The 21,242-nt window shown below is 36.4% G+C and overlaps 1 protein-coding gene across 3 annotated transcripts in view; it reads right to left on the bottom strand.

The window, feature by feature from the left end:
* LOC150085858 (uncharacterized) overlaps nt 1-21,242 on the bottom strand; it is a 154,204-nt gene that overhangs the window by 12,962 nt on the left and 120,000 nt on the right. For 2 of the 3 annotated variants that reach the window (XM_090373540.1, XM_090373541.1), the window contains exon 5: nt 15,802-15,946. In XM_090373540.1, the coding sequence (XP_090229666.1) occupies nt 15,802-15,946 (145 nt within the window). The remainder of the gene's footprint in view (nt 1-15,801; nt 15,947-21,242) is intronic. The other variant, XM_090373542.1, reaches the window with a different exon arrangement.

The following is a 21,242-nucleotide window of genomic DNA, read 5'->3' as shown; positions in this document are numbered from 1 at the left end:
TTAATCGTGGAAGCTACTAAAAGGTTCATACCTATTAAGAAATATTGTTCAAGGTTTAGGCCTAAATGGTTGTCAAATGAACTAAATGAGACTCGTAACAGAGAAGAAAAATGCATGGGATGCATATAAATTATCAAGCGACTCAGAAGCCTATGGCAGATATAAGCTAGTCTGTAATCAGGTCACAAAGGAGGTTCAGCAGGCGAAGGCAGATTATGAGAAATCCTTGGCAAAAGATGTTAAGAAAAACAGCAAGGATTTCTTTACTTATATAAACTCTAAAAGGAAGGGGATGAATCTGATTGGTCCACTTGACATCGATGGTTCGACTGTTGATGATCCTGCTCAGATAAACAAACTGAATGAGTATTTTGCATCTACATGAAGAATTATTAAGGTTTGAAAATGACAGAAGGTTATCAAATTGTAGCAGGATACTTAATGATTTTGTAATAGCTGAAAGCAAAGTGGAGGAGAAATTGTTGAAGTTAAACATAAGAAAAGCACCTGGGGTGGATGGGATCTATCCAGTTATATTAGAGGAGGCGGCAAAGCAACTAAGCAAACCCTTAGCCATAATTATGAGAGCGTCCTTGGACTCAGGGGAGGTTCCCACGGACTGGAGATGTGCAAATGTATCCCCAATTCACAAAGGGGGATCCAAGGGTGACACGAGTAATTACAGACCAGTTAGTTTAACTTCTGTTTCTGGTAAAATAATGGAGTCACTGGTTAAAGATGCATTGCAGGATCATCTAGATAAGACTGCAGCAATAATTCAGACACAGCATGGGTTTGTTAAGGGAAAGTCTTGTCTGACAAATTTGATAGGATATTATGATGTGGTTACAAAGGAACTGGCTGCAAAAACTAATTTTGATATCATATATTTGGATTTCAGGAAAGCTTTTGATACTGTTGCACATGGAAGACTATTGTACAAATTGGAGCAGAATGGTATTAAGGGTAAGTTGCTACAATGGATAAAAGGATGGTTAAGTGGGAGAAGACAGAGGGTGGTAATCAATGGGTGCTGCTCTTCTTGGACTAATGTTATTAGTGGGGTCCCACAGGGTTCGGTGTTAGGTCCACTGTTGTTTTGTATATTTATCAGTGATATTAATGAAGGTATATCAGGCTTAATGTCGAAGTTTGCAGATGATAAAAAGGTTGGCAGGGTTGTTAATGACAGTAATGGCAGTGTGCTACTGCAACAGGATCTGGATAATTTGGGAAGATGGGCTAAGAAGTGGCAACTGAAGTTTAACCTTGACAAATGCAAAGTACTGCATATGGGTAGAAGTAACCCCAGAGAAATGTACCAACTGTGTGGTACTATACTTAAGGTGGTAGAAAATGAAAAAGACCTGGGAGTAATTGTGCAGGCAGATATGAAGTTTTTTGAGCAATGCAGACAGGCTGCCATGGCAGGTCATGGGGTTTTGTCAATGATATATAGGAATTTTGCTAGCAGGGAAAAGGAGGTGATTACCCCTCTGTATAAGGCAATGGTCAGGCCACGCCTTGAGTACTGCGTACAGGTCTGGAGGCCTCATTTTAGGAAGGATGTAGATTTACTTGAGTGTGTACAGAGAAGGGCAACAAGATTGGTGAGAGGAATGAAGGGATCCTCTTATCTAGAGAGGCTTAAGTTCTGCAAATTGCAGTGGCTGGAGACTAGGCACCTGCGCGGTGATCTGATTGAGGTGTATAAGGCTTTGAATGGGTTGAGCACGCTGAATTCTGATAGGATCCTTCCACTTGTTCAGATTACGAACCCAAGGGGGCATAAATTCAAATTAAGAAAAGACAGATGTAGAATAGATGTGCAGAAATTTGCCTTTAGCCAGGTGGTTAATTGCTGGAACAAACTTCCATCTGTCGTTGTGGAAGTTGATAGGTTGAATAAATTTAAGGAGGAACTGGACAGGCATTTGGAGGGAATGGTGTGTTTTTTTTTTTTTTTTTTTTTGGCTGATGCTGCATAAGTTCATACACTTGCTTTCTTGCATCACATGCCACTACTACTACTACTACTACTACATCAGTGATACAGCTCAATTGCTTGTTTTTATTTTTATGGTTTTCAATGATTCTGCCACTAGAGAAGAACTGCTGGGTATGGTTTCTTTAAACGAAAGAATTAGAGGTCTTGATATATTTAACACATTCAAAATTTGAATTGAAAAAATTAAATTACCACTACTCAAGCTCGTATCAATAACAACAAATGGAGCCAAAGCAATAAAGGGGTATCTTAATGGATTCATCGCATTGTGTCAAAAGGATGATGAATTCCCAGATTTTTTGAGTTGCCAGTGTATCATCCACCAACAAGTGTTAGCCAGCAAAAGATTAAATACTAAAAGTGTTATGGACATAGCTTTTGAAATCGTGAATTCCATCAGAGGACAATCTCTTCAAAGGAGACTTTTCAAAATGCAACTCGATGAAAATGAACCAGATCTGATATTACACACAGATGTGAGGTGGCTGAGTTGGAGTAAGTTTTTACAGAGATTTCGAAATTTGCTGAATGAAATTAAAAAAATTTGTTTATCAAAGGGGAGATGATTATCAGCAACTACAAGATACAGAGTGATTGTGCGATCTGGCATTTTTGGCAGATTTTACCAGTAAATTAAGTGATCTGAATTTAGAATTATAAGGAATAAATAAAAATATGGGTGACATTGATTAGTAGTATTACTGCATATAAATATCAATTTTTGGCAATGGCTAAGGAGCTCAAAAGAAAAAAAAAAAAAAAAAGATTATTTTGCAAATATGCAAGAGCATTTGCAAAAATATCCTGTTTTTGAATTTAATAGTGAGAAATATTGTTTCTGAAATTGAGAAAGTTGTGGATGATTTTGAAACCAGATTCAGTGATTTTAAAACAATTGAAGGCATTGTTCAATATATTTCTTATCCATTTAATGTCAACTTAGATACGAAACAAATTGCAGGGGAAAAAAATTGCTGAGATTTCTCACATGGAGAAAATGTTACTTGAAAATGAAATTATTACTACCACCTTAAGTGTAGTATACACAGTTTAGTATACAAATGTGAGGTGAAACGAAAATATTCTTCCTTCAACTGAACTTTCAGGAGAAAGAAATGAGTATGTAGAAAATTCATTGTGAAAAATAATTTGTAAAGGCTTCCTTTGGCATGCAAAACAAATTTTAATGAAATATATCAAATTATTTTAGAAACAGTCTCTTAAACTGAAAACTTTCAACACTACTTCTGGATATTTAAAAAAAAAAAAAAAAACATGTTTGGATGAGAGTAATATAATTTGAATTTTAAGAGGAGGAACTGACAGAGTTAAAAATTATTGAATGTCAAGAATATCATTTAACAAGGTTGAAACTGTCCAGTTTTGGCGGAGAATGGAGAACAAATATCCAAATTTGAACAGAAAGGTAGGTTTTACTTCTGTTTGAAATTTCAGCATTAAACAAAATTAATGCAGAAAAACTGGGAGTATTAAATGCAGAAATGAATTAACAAAGTATGAATTAAAATTCTTTATTCATGGTTCAGTTTTCGAGTGTCTCTCCCTCCAAAAGTTAACCATAAATAAAAAATTGCATGTAGTGTGGATAATTATTTGAGCATTACAGTGATCAATATTATGATCAAATAATTAATTCACTGACTTCATTGCATATCCCTAATAACTTAACTACATTCAAAAAATGTAGCTTAAGTGGTTAATGGTAGCCAGTTAGTTATAGTTTTTTTTTTTTTTTTTAATCCATAATTACAAATGTCTCATTTTCTATTATTCAGAATAGGATGGTCTATTGCATTTCATGATGATAATGATAAGATTATGAGATATGTTATACAGAAGAATCCCACAAAAAGTGAGAACACTGTATGGAACACTAACTTTGTCCATTCCACCTTTTACTATTACTACTACCTTGACTGCATTGGGATTCACTGCTCATGATTACACATGAACATAGCTGAATGGGCAAAAGAAATGTGGAGACCCTTGATAATGTATAATTCTCAGACAAGACTAGTTGGAGTGTCTCCAAATCTGGCTGTTTCAGTGATAATATCAACCATAACACAGGAGTAAGAATGCATCTATTTATGAAGATGGTGACTCTACAACAGGAGTGGCCAACTTAATTTGTGATGCGATCTACTTTTTTCCTTCAAAATGTACCGCGATCTACCATCTCAAAAATTTCATTGCACAAGGTGCACAAATCAAGGGATGACTGTACATTTAAAATTCATTGTGATCGACCGAAATTAAATCCGCGATTGACTGGTAGATCATGATAGACTCGTTGGCCACCCCTGCTTTACAACATGACCTTTGGCAGTCAAGAATGTAGGCAACTGCCTCCAGTAGGCCACAATAATTGCCATTCTCTCGTGGTGGTGTCCAAGTCCTTTAACATGTTCATTGAAACCTATATCTGAGAGGGTGCATTCAACGTACCGTAATTTTCAGAATGTTGAGCAGCAACTCCTTTTATACCTACTTAAAAATAAATAATGGTTGAAAAATAAGTCTGGAATTCACAGCTAAAAATTATCACTTACTTTTGGAACAAGCTGTAAATCAGAAGAAACTTCAAAATTTTATCAAAAGTTTATTTCATGTACATAAATAAAACTGTGCGCCAAGCCTTTACAGCAAATGATTGACGATAAACTAAAACCAAGAGTTTCTGCAAATAGCGCAGAGTTCAATCAGTGTACCAATATCAAGCAGTTGTTAATTTCATGTGACATTACTTTTACAGTAATTGTTTGTTGACCACCTAAGAATGGCCACCCATATGCATCATGGCACATTACTTTGGTGCTGTTTGATGCATACGTGCAGAGACTTCCTTTATTAATACCACTTTATTTTAGTGCTAATCTATATTTTTCCTGGTTTGCTTTTGAGCCCCCCCTCTCTTCTACTATTATGGTCCTCTTCCACTTTGTGGAATGGTTTGATGATAGAATAAGAAACAGTGGCAACAGAACACTGGGGGGGGTCCCAATTTTTTAGCAAAAAAAATTAGCGCTAATCAAATATTGGAAATAAATTGTTGAACCATGAGCAGTATAAAAGGGAAGCTCCTATTTTAAATTCTTGTTTACTGTTTCTTTTCCAATACTCTTATAAATTCTTATTTGATGTTAGACAGTACAGAGGTCGAAGACCAGTTGGTCAGTTTGTTCATCAGTTTGCACTTATTTCTTGTAGTTAGTGTCCATTTCATGTAGTTAGTCAATCTGTGAGAACTGCTTGGTGAGCAATTTGACCTGGTATTCTGTCAAGTAGTGTTCTACTTATTTTGAAGCAGAATTGATAGTTTATTCAAAGGCAGCTTTAATGAATGGGTTTTGTCTACCTAATTTACTTGATGTGAAAACAGTTCTACTGTTAAAAAGGTGTAAATTCTATGGAGGTGTAGAACAGTAAAAGAGGTGCTGGTAAAGGTTGCCATTTACAGCTTTGTAAAAGAGATAGAAAGGTTATTCCTATTCCATGCTGTACAAGAGATAGCAATAATCTTTGTTTTAACAGAACATTCACAGTATAAAAAATAAGCTTCTTTGGTTAATTTGTGTCATTAATTGGTTAATTTTGATGTTGCTGTATGTTCATGGACACGGCTCAATGAAGACTGCAATTTGTCATCGATAAGTCGGATGTTTGGTTATACTGGTAGTTCTCGACTTTATGAGTCAATTCTTTCCTAGCATAAAGTGGGAATTTATTTCCCATAGACATAATATTAAAAATAGGGGTAACGTTATCAACAAATGAAAACGTAGCCTGTAAAATCAGGCAAATTATAATGATATAGAAATTATTTATGACTTACAGATGTTAAAGAATGTTTATTCTTCATCATTACCATCGACTAATCACACTCATTGATCAGTCGTTACTGGCTCGGCATTCGTTGGTTTGTTGCACAAGGAGTCGTCTTCTTCAGAAATGCTTCAAGAGGCGTTTATTTCCAAGATAATCTTCTCTTTTCTTTATAAATTTCAGTAGCATGCATAAGCATTTTTTAACAGAATGCACAAATTGCAACTAACATGATTTGCACGGAGTAACAAGTTTAGGAAGCTTAAAAAAAAAGGAATTAAGAGAAGAGAAAATTTATTTATTAAGAGAAGATTCTGAAAATGTATTTATTTTTTATACGATTGAAGATTTCAGTAAAGGGGGAAACATATTTCACCATAATAACATAAAAACCCACACAATTCCGGCTATCGGTATTTTCACAATTGCAATAACATCGAGTTTACTACCCATTTATAATTGCTTGCAGCAACAGAAAAGCCCAATAAACTGGAAAGTGCAAATTGTTTTTATTGTTTTATGGTTGTGACTTCCAGAAATGTGCTTTAGAAAAATATCACAAAACTGTTCATAATTGGTTCTTATAACATATGATAATGATGAAAGTGTAGTGCGTTTAATGATTTGAATTGGTAACTAATACAATTTACACTATAAAAATGACCTTTTAGGGAGTTATATAGCGAAAATTTGAACTTCCAAGGTTGTGGAATGAATTACCAAAAAACAATGTGTTATTCACATTACAATATTTTCACGATATGATGGCAACAGATTAATATCGTAAAGCGGGGTACACTGTATTGTATAGCTACGCGAGTGGTTTGAAATGCGGTATTTATGAATGTTTAACATTCATTTTTTGCAATTAATGTTCATATTTTCGATTTTGTTGATACTTGATACTTCAAAAAAAAAAAAAAAAAAACTCGTAAACCCAGGAACTCGTAAAGTGAGAACTGCCTGTATGTTTCTTGCTTTCTCCCATAATTACAAGTTGTGTAGAGAAGTTTATTTTTAGTTATTCAATTGTCTCTGCTGAATTAAATAGGGTTGTATTTAAAAATATGAAGGTTAGCAGTTTCTGTCCAAATATTTTTTAAGATTTATTTAATCTGCAGTATGTTGTCTCTCACCCATGTTACAGATGTTTTTAGGGCAGCTGAGGACCGTGCAATAAGATTCAATGTCTCAATGTGTAAGCTGTTGGGGATTTCAAATTAAAAAGCATGCTTCTTCTGAAGCAGTGTTGTCATTAATGAATTGGGTGTGTTTGATCAAGTTGATGATACTCCAACACACAAATAAGTTTCACATTCAAACAGTAATATCATCTAAATATGTGTGTGTAATGTTCCTATGTCAATTTTTTCCACAGAATTATCTCATCAACCCCCCCCCCATCGAGAAAGCAACTGATTGGTTAACACACTGGCTTTCTTTCAGTGCTACACATTCACTGTTTAAATCATGGAAGTTGTCATTGCACGCATTGCTGAGATGAAAAACATTGCAATTGAAACCTTTGTAAAGATACAGGAGAAAGTTAGAAAGATGATTTTTTCAGAAAGTTCCTTAGATTCATGTGCTTTTTTTAAGATTCTTAATGGGTAAGGCATATTTTGCAATTACAGAATGCTTCTACTCCTACATCTAACCTTTGACAATATTTAGTTGAAATTTCCATGGATCCATTCACCAGTTGTTGCTTGTTAAAAGAAAATTTTAAGAGAATTATTACAAAAAAAACCTGCCAGATGTCCCTTCAGTAGTTTGACTGTTCCTCCCACTCCCTTTTCTAAATTTTGCGGATGTTGTATAAAAAGATTCTTGTCTCCCCTCATATTGTTCCTAAATTTGGAAAACCTATGAACATAATCCTAGTCCTGAACAGGGAGCTCTTGTAGTGTTAGACTTCCACCTGATTTCTATCTGCTACCACAGTAAAAAGCATTGGAAAGATTTCTGTTGAAGCCTCTTTCAAATCAATTTTTTGCTAGCCGGGTGAATAGCATTCATTATGTAATTGAAAGGTGATCTATCCTAACCTGTCTTCAGCAACTCATCAGGAAGATTCAGGAGGATTGCATTCAAATCCACATAAGTGTGAATTTGAATGCAATCTTTTTTTCATGTTGCATTCACTTTCAATTCTGTTTATATCCCCCCCCCCAACTTTGCAGCTTTTTTTTTTTTTTTTAATGAAAACTCCAAACACGAGAGGTATTAGAACCTACAGTACTTAGTACTGTGCTTGGGTTGGAGGTTAAGAAGATATTTGTTGACATTACACTTGAACTTCTGTAGACTAATTTTCAGGAATACATATGAAGGAAGGTTGTTCCAGAAAACGGCAGTAGAATGAATAAATAAGGAAGATGAAAAGTTGGTTCTGTGGGTTTGAAGTTTGACAGTAAATGGATGTTGGCTGGTGGTGGCACGTGTTCGGACTGTTTTGAAAGACAAAGCAGGAATTATTTGTTATTTGTTATTTTGGTTTTTTTTTAGGAGCATTAGCAACTAAGGCCATGTTGCTCCGGGATATGCGGTGGTCATTCCCTGACCTTTCCGCATCTTTCGTATTTGGTGGTGACGGGCTCGAACCCCGGTCTAATCAAGAAGCGTGTACTACGCACTGCTGCTCCTTCCCACCTGGCTATGGAGACAGCAGGAATTATAGAAGCCAATTCAGAAGAACAGTGCCCATGGAAGTATCTATAGAAAAGGCATGCGGCAGAAACAGTACATCTATGAGACAGCAAGTGGAGAGACTCTGTTAGAGATGAGTCTTTAATTAACTTAACTGTCCTCTTTTGAATGGAATCTAGAAACCTGAGAGGGGTTTTGGGGGCACCGCCCAAGATGTGGGAACAATATTCCATGATAGGATGGATTTGCGATTTGTACAGAGTGAACAGCTGTTTGGAAGAAAAGTAACACCGAGAGCGAAAGAAAAAAAAACCAAGTTTTTTATATGCAAAGGAAGCAATATTTGTAATGTGCTTGTGCCAAGAGAGATTAGAAGTCGGGGTAATCCCCAAAAGAGATATATCAACTTTCCTAGAAATCGGAGTATCACCAAAGATAAGCATAGGAGCAGAAGAATCCTTTTTGTGAGATATAAGACAAGACTGAGTTTTAGAAGGATTGAAATCAACTACGTTGTCTTTGCCCCACTGGAGAATTACCTGGAGATTGGCATTTAAGGAATTGGTAGCTGATATTCAAGAAGTTGAAGCTGATTGAGCAGGGCAAGCTTTCTCAAAATGAAAAGTGGAATGCAATGTGCTATCATTAGCAAAAACTAAGGATAGGATTTCCAAATGGGGGGGAAAGAATTGAACATTGGGGGACACCAGCATTAGCGGAGAAGTTAGAAGACAGAGAACCATCTACCATCACCTTCAGTGAGCGATCAGAGAGAAAACTGGATAACCAATTACAAAAAACAGTTGGCAAACCATAGGATGGAAGCTTGTTTAGAAGACATTTATGCCAAACATGACCGAAAGTCTTTGAGATGTCAAGAGTAACTGCTTGTGTTTCACCGAACTTTTCCATTGAATTTGTCCATAAATGGGTAACATAAGCCAGAATATCACCAGTGGAATGACACTGACGGAATCCATACTGGCAATCATTGATCAGATGGAAGGTTTCTAGGTAGTTTAAGGGTTGGCAGTTAATTGATTTCTCCATTACTTTAGAAAGAGTAGAAGTAACTGCAATGGGATGATAATTGGATGGGAGGGATTTTTCATCCTTTTTAGGAACTGGCTGGATATGAGCAAATTTCCAAACAGCTTTGGAGTCATTAAACTAGTCATTTTCGAGTGATCTATCTGGTGCATGATATTTGACTTTAGCAAGCACTACACAAGGCAGTACTCTTTTGGCTCTTCCTTTCTCTTTTGGCACCTCATGTTACTAAACCTAGATTTTATTTCATGTGCCAACAATTTGGGTATGACAGCCCGATCATGCAAGTCTCACTAAGCAAAGCAATCTAAGCTTAATGCAGAAGTTAAGGGTTCACATATGGGCTTTTGAACTAGTCAGGTTGCTTTGGCTTACAGATAAATCTGAATAAATATTAATTTATCTAATTCACCTAACTTCTTTAAGCTTTGTGTAAGGTATGTTTAGTTGTCGTAGTCTTATACCCAATTTCTGTAACCCTTACCAAGATGAAAGAGGCTGACATTGTTTCCTCAGGTTCAAATACTGAGGACGAAGACATCACAGAAGAAAATGTAACACTACTACCACAGTACCAGATGAACTACCAAGGCGAGGCCCCTTAGATGAAATATATGCTCTGAGAATTGAACTAGAGGAATTTATAGGGAAGCATAAAAATTGGATTACCTCTGTATCCAGTCCAAGATGGAGAAAATTCTAATGGCAATGGTAATCGAAAATGAAAAGTTAGACTCAATTAGAGGAAAATAAAAAGAGCATACCTTTCCAAAGTAATAAGAGAGTCAGCACATCACTTGTGCATCAACAACACCACGACAAGTGACCTATGCTGAAAAAGTAAAGGGCTCAGTTACAAGCATTACATGTTTTATCATGTTTATTTTTGTTCACTCTACTATTTATCAAAATATAATCTTGTATTTTTTAAAATGTATTTTGGTTAATTCATAGTATCAATAGTGAAAATAATAATAAAAAAAATAAAAATAAACTTTAAACATTCAGAGATCAGGCTGTTTCAATCACTTCTGGCTGTTCAGAGATCGGGGCATTGGTCTAAATTTGGGAAGTAGTGGTTGGGAATTCAAATATTTCTACTACAGTTAAACTTCCTTTAACAGATGTCTGTTGTTGTGGACACTCAGGCTTGGGCCCTAGCCATAATTATGTGAAATTACATGTTAAGCATCCTCTCCAAAGCAGACACTAGTACACGGATGAGGAGACTGATTTTTTCAAGCGTAACATTTCAAATGAACATGTTCATTGCTAGTGACACACACATACACGTTTCCATACGGCCTTTAGCCACAAAGTCAAGTGAACATCAAGGTCACTACAGTAACAGTGACACTAATTAGACTTCTGATAGCCACTGATTACTTATGGAGTAGATTGCAGAATATGTTGTTAATAAGCTTGACACTTTTGATATAGAATTTACGAACTTCACTTTGACTAGCTGAAGCAGTTCCACTAGCGTGCACATTAGCATTAGCAAGGGCACATGATGCAAGAAAGCAAGCTTATACAGCATTAACAAAAAAAAAAAAAAAAAAAAAACACTCCCCCCTTCTCATTTCACTCATCCACCCGCTCCACATGTTTGTCTAGTTCTGCCTTGAATCTGTTTAAGTTATCAACTTCTACAATGACAGATGGAAGTTTATTCCAGCAATCAAACACCTGCTGATTAAAGACAAACTTCTGCACATCTATCCTACAACTGTCTTTCCTCAATTTGAATTTATGTCCTCTCAGTCGATTATTCTGAGCAAGAGGAAGAATCTCATCAGCATTCAGCATGCTCAAACCATTCAAGACTTTATACACCTCAATCAGATCATCTTGCAGGTGCCTAGCCTCCAGACACTGTAATTTGCAAAACTTAAGCCTTTCTTCATAAGAGCAACCGCTTTGTTCTATTCACTAATCTTGTTGCCCTTCTCTGTACTGGTTCCAACAGCTCTACATCCTTCTTAAAATGAGGCCTCCAGACCTGTATTGAGTACTCAAGATGTGGCCGGACCATTGCCTTATACAAGGGGATAATCACCTCCTGAACCCTGCTAGAAAAATTCCCATAAAACATTGACAAGACACCATGAGCTACTCTTGCAGACCATCTGCACTGCTCAGAAAACTTCATATCTGCATGCACAATTATCCCCAGGTCCTTTTCACTCGCTACCTCTGTCAGTGCTGTACCCCACAGTTGATACGTTACTCTGGGATTACTGCTTCCCATATGCAGTACTTTACATTTGTCAATGTTAAACTTCAGTTGCCACCTCTCAGCCCATCTACTCAAATTTTCTAGATCCTGTTGCAGCAGCGTACTGTCATTAATGTCATTAACAACCCTGCCGACCTTTGTATCGTCTGCACACTTGGACATTAAGCCTGATATACCATCATCAATATCATTAATGAATACAGAAAACAACAATGGACCCAACACTGAATCCTGGACTAATGTTATTAGTGGGGACTCCACTAATAACATTAGTCCAGGAAGAGCAGTGTCCATCGATTACCACTCTCTGTCTTCTCCCACTCAACTATCCCTTTATCTATAGCAGCAATTTGCCTAAACTGCCACACTGCTCCCATATGTGCAGCAGTCTTCCATGTGCAACAGTATCAAAAGCCTTTCTAATATCCAAATATATGATATCAAAATTATTCTTTGCATCCAGTTCCTTTGTGACTACATCATAGTATCCAATCAAATTGGTCAGACAAGACTTCCCCTTAACAAACCCATGGTGTGTCCAAACTATAACTGAAGTCTTGTCTAGATGGTCTTGCAATGCTTCTTTAACCAGTGCCTCCATTAATTTCCCTGGAACAGAAGTTAAAGTAACAGGTCTGTAATTACCTGCGTCTCCCTTTGATCCTCCTTTGTGGATTGGGGTCACATTTCCAGTCCATGGGTACCTTCCCTGAGTCCAAGGAAGCTGTCATAATTATGGCTAAGGGTTTGCTTACTTCCTTTGCTGCCTCCTTTAATATAACTGAATAGATTCCATCCATCCCAGGTGCCTTTCTTATGTTTATCTTCAACAATTTCTCCTCCACTTTACTCTCAGTTATTAAAAAATTATCTAGCTTACTGCCAGAGTTTAATACACCTCTGGCATTCCCCTCCCTGAATAACTCCTCATGTGTGAATGTAGATGCAAAATATTCATTTAGTTTGTTAGCCACCTGAGCAGAATCATCAACAGTTGAACCATCAATATCCAGTGGACCAATCTGATTCATCACTTTCCTTCTAGAGTTTACATAAGTAGAGAACTCTTAGCTGTTTTTCTTTGCATCCTCTGCCAAAGATTTCTTGTAATCTGCCTTTGCCTGCATAACCTCCGTTGTGACATGGTTACAGACCAGCTTATATCTATCATAGGCTTCTGTGTCACCTGTTAAATTATATGTATCCCATGCATTTTTCTTCTCTGCCACATGTCTAATTAGTTCGCCTGACATCCATTTAGGCCTAAATCTTGAACAATATTTCTTAGTTGGTACGAAAAGTCTAGTAGCTTCCAAGATTATCCCACTATACAGGGTGTCTCAAAAATATTGGTACAAACGTTTATTGGAGGTAGGTAACATCTAAAGGAATGTGAATCGCATAGGAACCCATAATTGGAAACTTCACGGGAAAGTAGTAGCAGAGTCACAAGAAGCAGAAATGACACAAGACAGTAATTAGTGGCAAACATTTATTGACATAATATTAACAATGGAGTATGAGATGGATGCATTTCGTGATGTTACAACAGATGCTTGAAGGTTCCACCATGAGACGTGATGCATGCGTCCTGTTCCACTTATCCTTTTTTGCACATTATGTTTCCTGCTTCCCTGACAATAGAGTCACCGACAACAACTAGTTCCTTTGGGACCAGCGCATTTGAGGGCATCCACTCTGTCCTTCAAGCCTCATATAGGCCCATAACACGCTGAGTTGGTGCCTGATTTCCTCACACTCCTTACATCACGCACACTCAAAGACATTCCCCTTGGCAATGTCATGTCCCATTCCTGATTGCTGCACAAAAATCAAACAAGCAGTGTATTTCAAAAGGCCGCCCCCTCAGTTCTCCCCTGAGCCACAGCACTCCCATTAGTTTGAGCCTTTTGCTTTGAGTCATGATTTCTACTCAATTTCAAATAAAATTCCAATATAAAATATAATCCTAAACTTATATCCCAATGCAGTTATAACACTATATATATGTATTTCAGTATCGAATATTATCTCCAAGTTACGTTATATGAATTTTTTATCTCCTGTCAAGTTATATGTATTAATTTATAACGTACCGTTTGTAAAAACTAGGTCGTTATATGAATTTTTATCTAATTCGAGGTACACATTGTATCGCATAACAATTGCGGCAAGTTACAAACGATAAATCTACGGACACAAGGTATTAATTACTTTCAAAATCGTGCTATCTAAATTCAAAATAAACCACGGAGCCTGACTATAAGCTCCTTATAGAAAATAATTTAATCTAACAATTAAGTCAATAAACCAGCTAAATATAATTAAAAAATTAGCGTTCGCGGGAGCTGCAAAACTTGTCCAACACGTGGATTAGATACCCTTACTGATACTAAGTAATAACCTACAAAATCTCTATCTAAGTTCAAATTAAACTAAAGTATTTTTACTAGGAATATAAAGCAACTCTAGAAAATAAATTAATATGTCAATTTAAGTCAATAAAAAAGCAAAAATCAAGAAAATTTGTTAAAACAGTGGTGGGAAAATGGAAAGCAGTACCATGCATTTTATCATGGCAGAGGTGCTTTGGTGAATAAACTACCATCTGAATGGTTTAGTTGGGTATGCAGTCAAAACATTCCCATTTAGAAATTGGCACTACTGACTACTGATGTTAATTTGGAAACAATTGCTGAGTGGAAAAAAAGGATGCCATCAGCATTGTTGCATACAAAGCAGAAAACATACTAAATGCTAATGAAGCGGGTCTTTTTTTTCACACAGTTCTGAATAAAACAATATGCCTTAGAGAGGAAACATGCTGGAGATAAAATGGCAATGGGCATTTAACTGTACTTTTCTGTACAAGCATGATGGACACTCGTGAAATATCTCTTGTTATAGGCAAATCTATGAAACCATGGCATTTTAAAAGATTTGGATTTAAGCAAACTCAATCTACATTGGAAATCAAACAATATGGGAGATAATGACAGAACAGCTGATCCTATTGGATAAAAGGATGATTTGCTGGAATAGAAAAGTTATTTTATTCCTTGATAATGCCACATCTCACCCACACATTAACCTGAAAATGTTGAAATGTTGTTTTTTTTCCTCCCAACTCTACATACGCTTCTCATAGATGTACTAATAATCTGGATTAAGGCAATATGGAATGCAGTGAGCTTCTCTACAATTAGAAACTGTTTCCACAAAGCAGGATATAATTTGAGTATTAGTCAGTGTGATGGTGACTTTGCAGATGCAGCTGATGCATCTTTGCTTAATGGCTTGCTATGGACACAAGGAAATTCTTCACTGAATGCTGATGAATATGTCTGTAGACTCTAATGTAGTGGTGGAATGCATAAACACTGAAGTAAAGGAGACTGTCAGTGAATTTATGAACAATGAAGAACTTACGGAAGAAGAGGAAGATGAAAAGGATGAACAGTAGTGTGATCCCAAATTAAAAAAAAAAAAAAAAAAGTTGATGCATTAGGTTACCTAAACACATTAAAAGAATTCTATATGAGCAAAAACGATGAATATGGACTAAAACTAATGAACAATCTAGTTATCCACAAGGGAAATGAAATTATCAAAATGAAACACTATACTAACAATTAATTATGCATTATTTATTAAAGTTAATTGAAACACAAATGTATAATGATAGACAATAAAAAGTCTGTTAAGTAAACAGAGTGAATTTCATTTTTCTGAATTAATGAAACTGACTACATGTGCATTGACCTCAGCAAAGCGGACACTTTCTTCTGCCCCAGTGGTGTCTACTATAGAGAGAGAGAGAGATTAGAAGTTTCACTGTACTAATTTCAGATGGCCATAGAGTAATGAGATGCTGAAGTTTATAAATATCTGTTAGGATGCATAAATATCTTTCAAACAACTCAAAATTATTTAAAACATGGTATGCAGTTATGCAGGAAAAATATGTTAAGAAAGATTTTTTTAATAATAAAAGATTAAATGAGCTTACTTGTGATAATAAAGAATTAACGCACATGGTCGAGACCAATATGCTCCACCTTCCTGGTGCCTTTTACTTTTTAAAGTTGAGCAAATATACTGACTGGGATGTGGGAGTGACCATATGCATTCATCTGAAAGCAAATCAGACAACTCTAAAAAGAAAAACAATACCAGCAAAAAAAAATTGAACCCTATTTATAGCTGTAAAATAGAAAACTTATTTAAAGCTATTTGTTGTTTTTAGGTTTAACAGTGCATCAGCTACAATAGCTATAGTGCACCATTTTATTTAAAACAAATTTACTAAAAGACAATTTAAATGTAGGAATACTAATTTGAAAAATGTTTACACAAAACTGCATTAGAATGGAATACAGGTGTGGGATCATTTATCCAGCTACCCAGTAACCTGAGGATTGCTGGATAGGGGGTTTTTCTGGAATTTGGGTAGCCAGGCCTAAAATGCACAAAAAAACACAAGAAATGAAAAATTATAATTTTTCATTTCTTGTGTTTGAAAATAAAATATGAATATTTATTGAAGTTGAAGGCTGGGATTCAGACGTAGATGCTGTACATGTGCCTGTACAGTTTACCTTGTAAGCCAGTTTCTGAAATATATTCTTTAAACTAAGTTGTTTTAGATATTTTGGTCTTTCTTTTATAAGCAATTCTTGAATTTTATAAAGAGAAATTATGTGATGCTCTGTAGCAAAGCTCTTCCATTCCATTCCATGAATTAGTTCTTCTGTAAGGCTTATCATTCTTTCAATACCGATTTTTCTTCAACAGTATCATCATCCTCACTCTTGTTATCTTCATTTTCATGTCAAAGATTCCAATGTCTGTTACTTTGAGGGTAACTGGAGCATCATCTTCAATATGGAGGCACTCTTCTACTGCATCATAATCCAACAGCTGGGCTTCAGGACATGACAAACCTTTAGCAAAATTCATCAAGTCATTGGCAATTTTCTTCTCTCTTAACACCCTAAGTCCAGTGAAATCATGTTCTTGTTAATGATCATCATCAAAGACTGATTCTTTCCATAAATTATGTCAACCATGTTTTAAAGTGTCTTCATCAACCCTGTCCCAGGCTTTTGCAGCAAACCAGATTGCATCCTTGTTATTAAAATCTTTTTGAAATCGTCTTATTCCAACACTCTTGTTGCATTCTGTGAGCATTCTATGCTTATGTTATTGTTTGTTTGTTATTTGGTTTTTAGGAGCATTAGCAACTAAGGCCATATTGCTCCGGGGATATGCTGTGGTCATTCTCTGACCTCTCCGCATCTTCCATATTTGGTGGTCACGGGCTGGAACCCTGGTCTAATCAAGAAGCGTGTGCTACGCACTGCTGCTCCTGCCCACCTGACTATGGAGACACCAGCATTCTATGCATAAATTCATTCTTATAGATTGCCTTGAATGACCTCAGTATCTCTTGATCCATTGGCTAGATCAAGGACATACAGTTAAGTAGCAGAAATACAGCAAACACATTATCTTTGATAAGAAACTGTGTCAGGATATGCCGCACAATTATCAAGAATTAACATTATCTTGCTGTCACCGGGAAGCCCTGCAAACGTACAATGTGCTTTAGTCTCTGGTACAAAATGGTTTTCAAACCAATCAAGGAAGAGTGGTTTGGTAATCCATGCTCATTTGTTTGCCTTGTAAATAATTGGAAAGACACTTACTCCTTTGAAAGCTCTTGGATTTTTGCTTTTACCAATAACAAGCAGTTTCATTTTATGTGACCTCGCAGCATTTGCACAACCTAAAACTGTTATCCTTCCTTTTGAGTCTTTAAACCCACTGGGTGCTGATTCCTCAGGTGCAACAACAGTTTTTCTAGGAAGTATACTTCCAATATATAATGTCAGCATTATATACCTGCTCTGCAGCAAACTGGTTATCATCAATTAATTTTGCAAACTCATCCAAATATGCTTCTGCAGCATCATAATCAGCTGATGCTTTTTCACCACATGCTGCCAAGATACAAGGACCATTACATTTCTTAAATTTTGCACACCAGCCTGAAGTATATTCACAGGGTGTTGTTATGCCTAACTGCTCATGGAAAAGTTTTGCCTGGGCCATGATAATAGAATGTTTGAGAGGATATTTTTCGCTTCAGCACTGTTGGATCTGTTCCATTAACACTGTCTATTTCTACATTCTTTGTCTGGTGTAATGTCTTCCTGAGTTCCATTAACTCGGGTAAATCACTTAGATGATTTATAGAGCTTCTTAATGTACCGTTATGTAATCAACTTAATAATGAAAATAGCAATATGAGCTTAATTGACTACTCACCTCAATTGATCTGCTTAGTTACATGGTATTGAAGTGGAAATGAAGTTTAAAATAAGTTAAAATAAATAAATACAAAATTGTTAAAACCTGTAATTAAAATTTACTCAAAGAAGAAGAAGTGCACTACCTCATCCCTGGTTGCCATTTATAAAATATTAATATGAGAACAAGGTGAAGCCAATAGTCACAACGAGCGACTTCCGTGTAAAATGTCTTCGGTTGGCAATGATAGGAGAAAAGGAATTATGTACAGTATTTAAAGAATTCCTATGTTCCCATAATGCATTTCGAGATGTGGGAACCTTACGTGCGTAAGGTTCCAGACCAGTGAAAGGTTGGTTGGCAGTTCCGTGTTTAGAACATTAAAAATTTAATGTTATGGCGACACCATTCTATGACAAGTGCCTCGTGTCAGAAGATTTTGTAACTAGATCTTAATTTAATAATTGCAATGGCTGAATCAATTAGGGGATTGTGGTTGTGAGAGTGTACATGTTGTGTAAGTTCGGTGCTGGCTTGATTAGTTCTGACGCTATTATGATGGTAATAAGCATGTGTATTGGAAGTTTTTGTGGTGCTGTATTTTGCGTTAGTGCTCCCGATGTAGCATACATTACAACCGGATTGACATTTAATTATATACAGGGTGTTTCAGTTAAACGTTTCAGAACTTCTAAGAGGGGTAGGGTACATCCTGACAACTCGAAATCATATAGCAATGTGGGGTCGGAAATGCTTTCCTGAAGCGGTGTTGTACACAGAAGCACCATAAAAAGAAAAGAGACCGTAAGTGAGAAATCGTTTTAATAATACATGAAAAGAAGCAAAAGGTACATGGATTAAAGTAAGTGTTCGAAGTTTCTTCCAGGGGCTACAATGCATGCCTCACATCTCCGACGCATGGACATCCGAACATTCTGGAATACTCCAGGCGAATTTCGAATTTCTTCGGCAGCTACTGCAATTCTTGCAACCAGCTCCTCAGCATTGTCAACAGGGGTGTCATAAACTAGCGATTTCATATGACCCCAGAAATAAAAATCAAGACATGATAGGTCGTGTGACCGAGCAGGCCAACGCACGGGACCACCACGTCCAATCCACTGTTGACCAAATGTGACATCCAGGTAGTTACGAACATCTCCGCTATAATGGGCAGGGGCTCCATCGTGTTGGAACCACATTGTCTGTTGCATCGATGCAGAAATCTGTTCATCTCTCAAAAGTTGTGGCAATATTTGCTGCAGAAAGATCAAGTGGATAGGTCCGGTTAGACGACACGGTAACAGGTAAGGTCCGATGAGGTGATCTCCCATAATACCGGCCCATACATTGACCGAAAATCGAATCTGTACTGCACGACGTCGTATTGCATGCGGGTTCTCGACCGTCCAGATATGGTCGTTATGCGTGTTGAAAATTCCTTCCCTTGTGAAGGATGCCTCATCGGAAAACAACACTTCAGCAGGAAAAAGGGGATTTGTAGCACATTTTCCAAGGTACCACTGTGCGAAAGCAATACGAGGTTGAAGAAACTTCGAACACTTACTTTAATCCATGTACCTTTTGCTTCTTTTCATGTATTATTAAAATGATTTCTCACTTACGGTCTCTTTTCTTTATGGTGCTTCTGTGTACAACACCGCTTCAGGAAAGCAATTCCGACCCCACATTGCTATATGATTTCGAGTTGTCAGGATGTACCCTATCCCTCTTAGAAGTTCTGAAACGTTTAACTGAAACACCCTGTATATAACGTTGTCAATGTCACTTATTGGATATTCATGTGTCTCTTTATATGTATTAAAGATGCTCCCTAATTTATTGTAATAAGAAAATATTAACGTTACGTCTGTATTGGCAAACACTTGACGAAGCTGTCTGGCGAGTCCGCTGTGTTAGGGAAGAACAATGCACGTGTTCTGTTTGTTGTTCTGTTTGGTACTATGATTATGTGGGTTATTGACATTATTTCTTGCAACAGAAATTGTGTGTTGGATTAGATGTGAAGGGTATTTCTTGGCTATGAATTTCTTTGTAAGATATTGTAGTTCAGTGGATAAACGTCCTGCGAAGAACTAAACTTAATGGCATTGTAGATTTCATTGTAGAGAACAGACTTTTTTGTACTGAGTGGGTGATGCGATTGAAAATCGCAAATATTTTCCTGTGTGTGTCTCTTTCCTATAGATTTTGGTTCCTAGCCTGGTGCCCATTTTATATATTGCGAGGTTAAGGAAGTTGATTTTATTGCCAGTTTCTATTTCAAGGGTATATTTTAATCTTTCGTGTATTGTATTGAATTTAATAAAAAGATTATCAATGGTAGCTCTGTTTCCTATTAACAATATGTCATCCACATACCACATGTAGAGCTTAATACTGGAAGGAAAAGGTTGGAGTACTTGGTTTTTGATCATGGCTAAGTAGATTTCTGATAAGGGAGCTGAAATTCCTAATTCCATGGGGAGACCAAATATTTGGTCTTGAAAATGGAAGTGCCTAGCTTCAAGTAATATTGAGGTGATTTCTAAAATGCTGTTGATGTTAAGGGAAGTGCGATTAGCTAAAGTATTGTCTGTCGTTAGGAGTTACAACATAATGACTGTAATGTAAAGGGTAAATGTACGTTGGTGTATAAAGAAATGACATCGAAGGAGGCTAGGATATCTTCCCCAGAAATTATGGTGGTGTTTATATATTCAAAAGCTTGATTGGTGTTGCTGACTCTAAATTTTGAAAATCTCATAAGAGGTGATATAATTTTAACCAAAAAGGTGGATAGGTTTGCAAAAGCGGATTTGCTAAAAGAAACTATTGGCCGTTAAAGACTGCATCATTGAGTTGCAAACCAAAATGTAAAATCACCCAGACAAATGGCGGATTATGCATGAAACCAACATCATTATTAATTCACGATTTGTACCACACTCCAATATGACCAAACAACAGCTATCAAACATATATAAATTACGAAAAAACCCAAACATTATCATACAAAAAGCCGACACAGGAGATACTATCACAATTTTAGATAAAAGTGCTTATATCAATAAAATTCAACAAATCCTCTCTGACCAAGATATCTACAAAGTCGACAATACATATAACAACTCTAGA

Source organism: Mastigoproctus giganteus, chromosome 5 (assembly GCF_048544385.1).
Source record: "Mastigoproctus giganteus isolate SK-2022 chromosome 5, ASM4854438v1, whole genome shotgun sequence".
Classification (NCBI taxonomy): domain Eukaryota; kingdom Metazoa; phylum Arthropoda; class Arachnida; order Uropygi; family Thelyphonidae; genus Mastigoproctus; species Mastigoproctus giganteus.
Note: the sequence above shows the minus strand (reverse complement) of the source record. Positions and strands in the feature narration are given on the sequence as shown.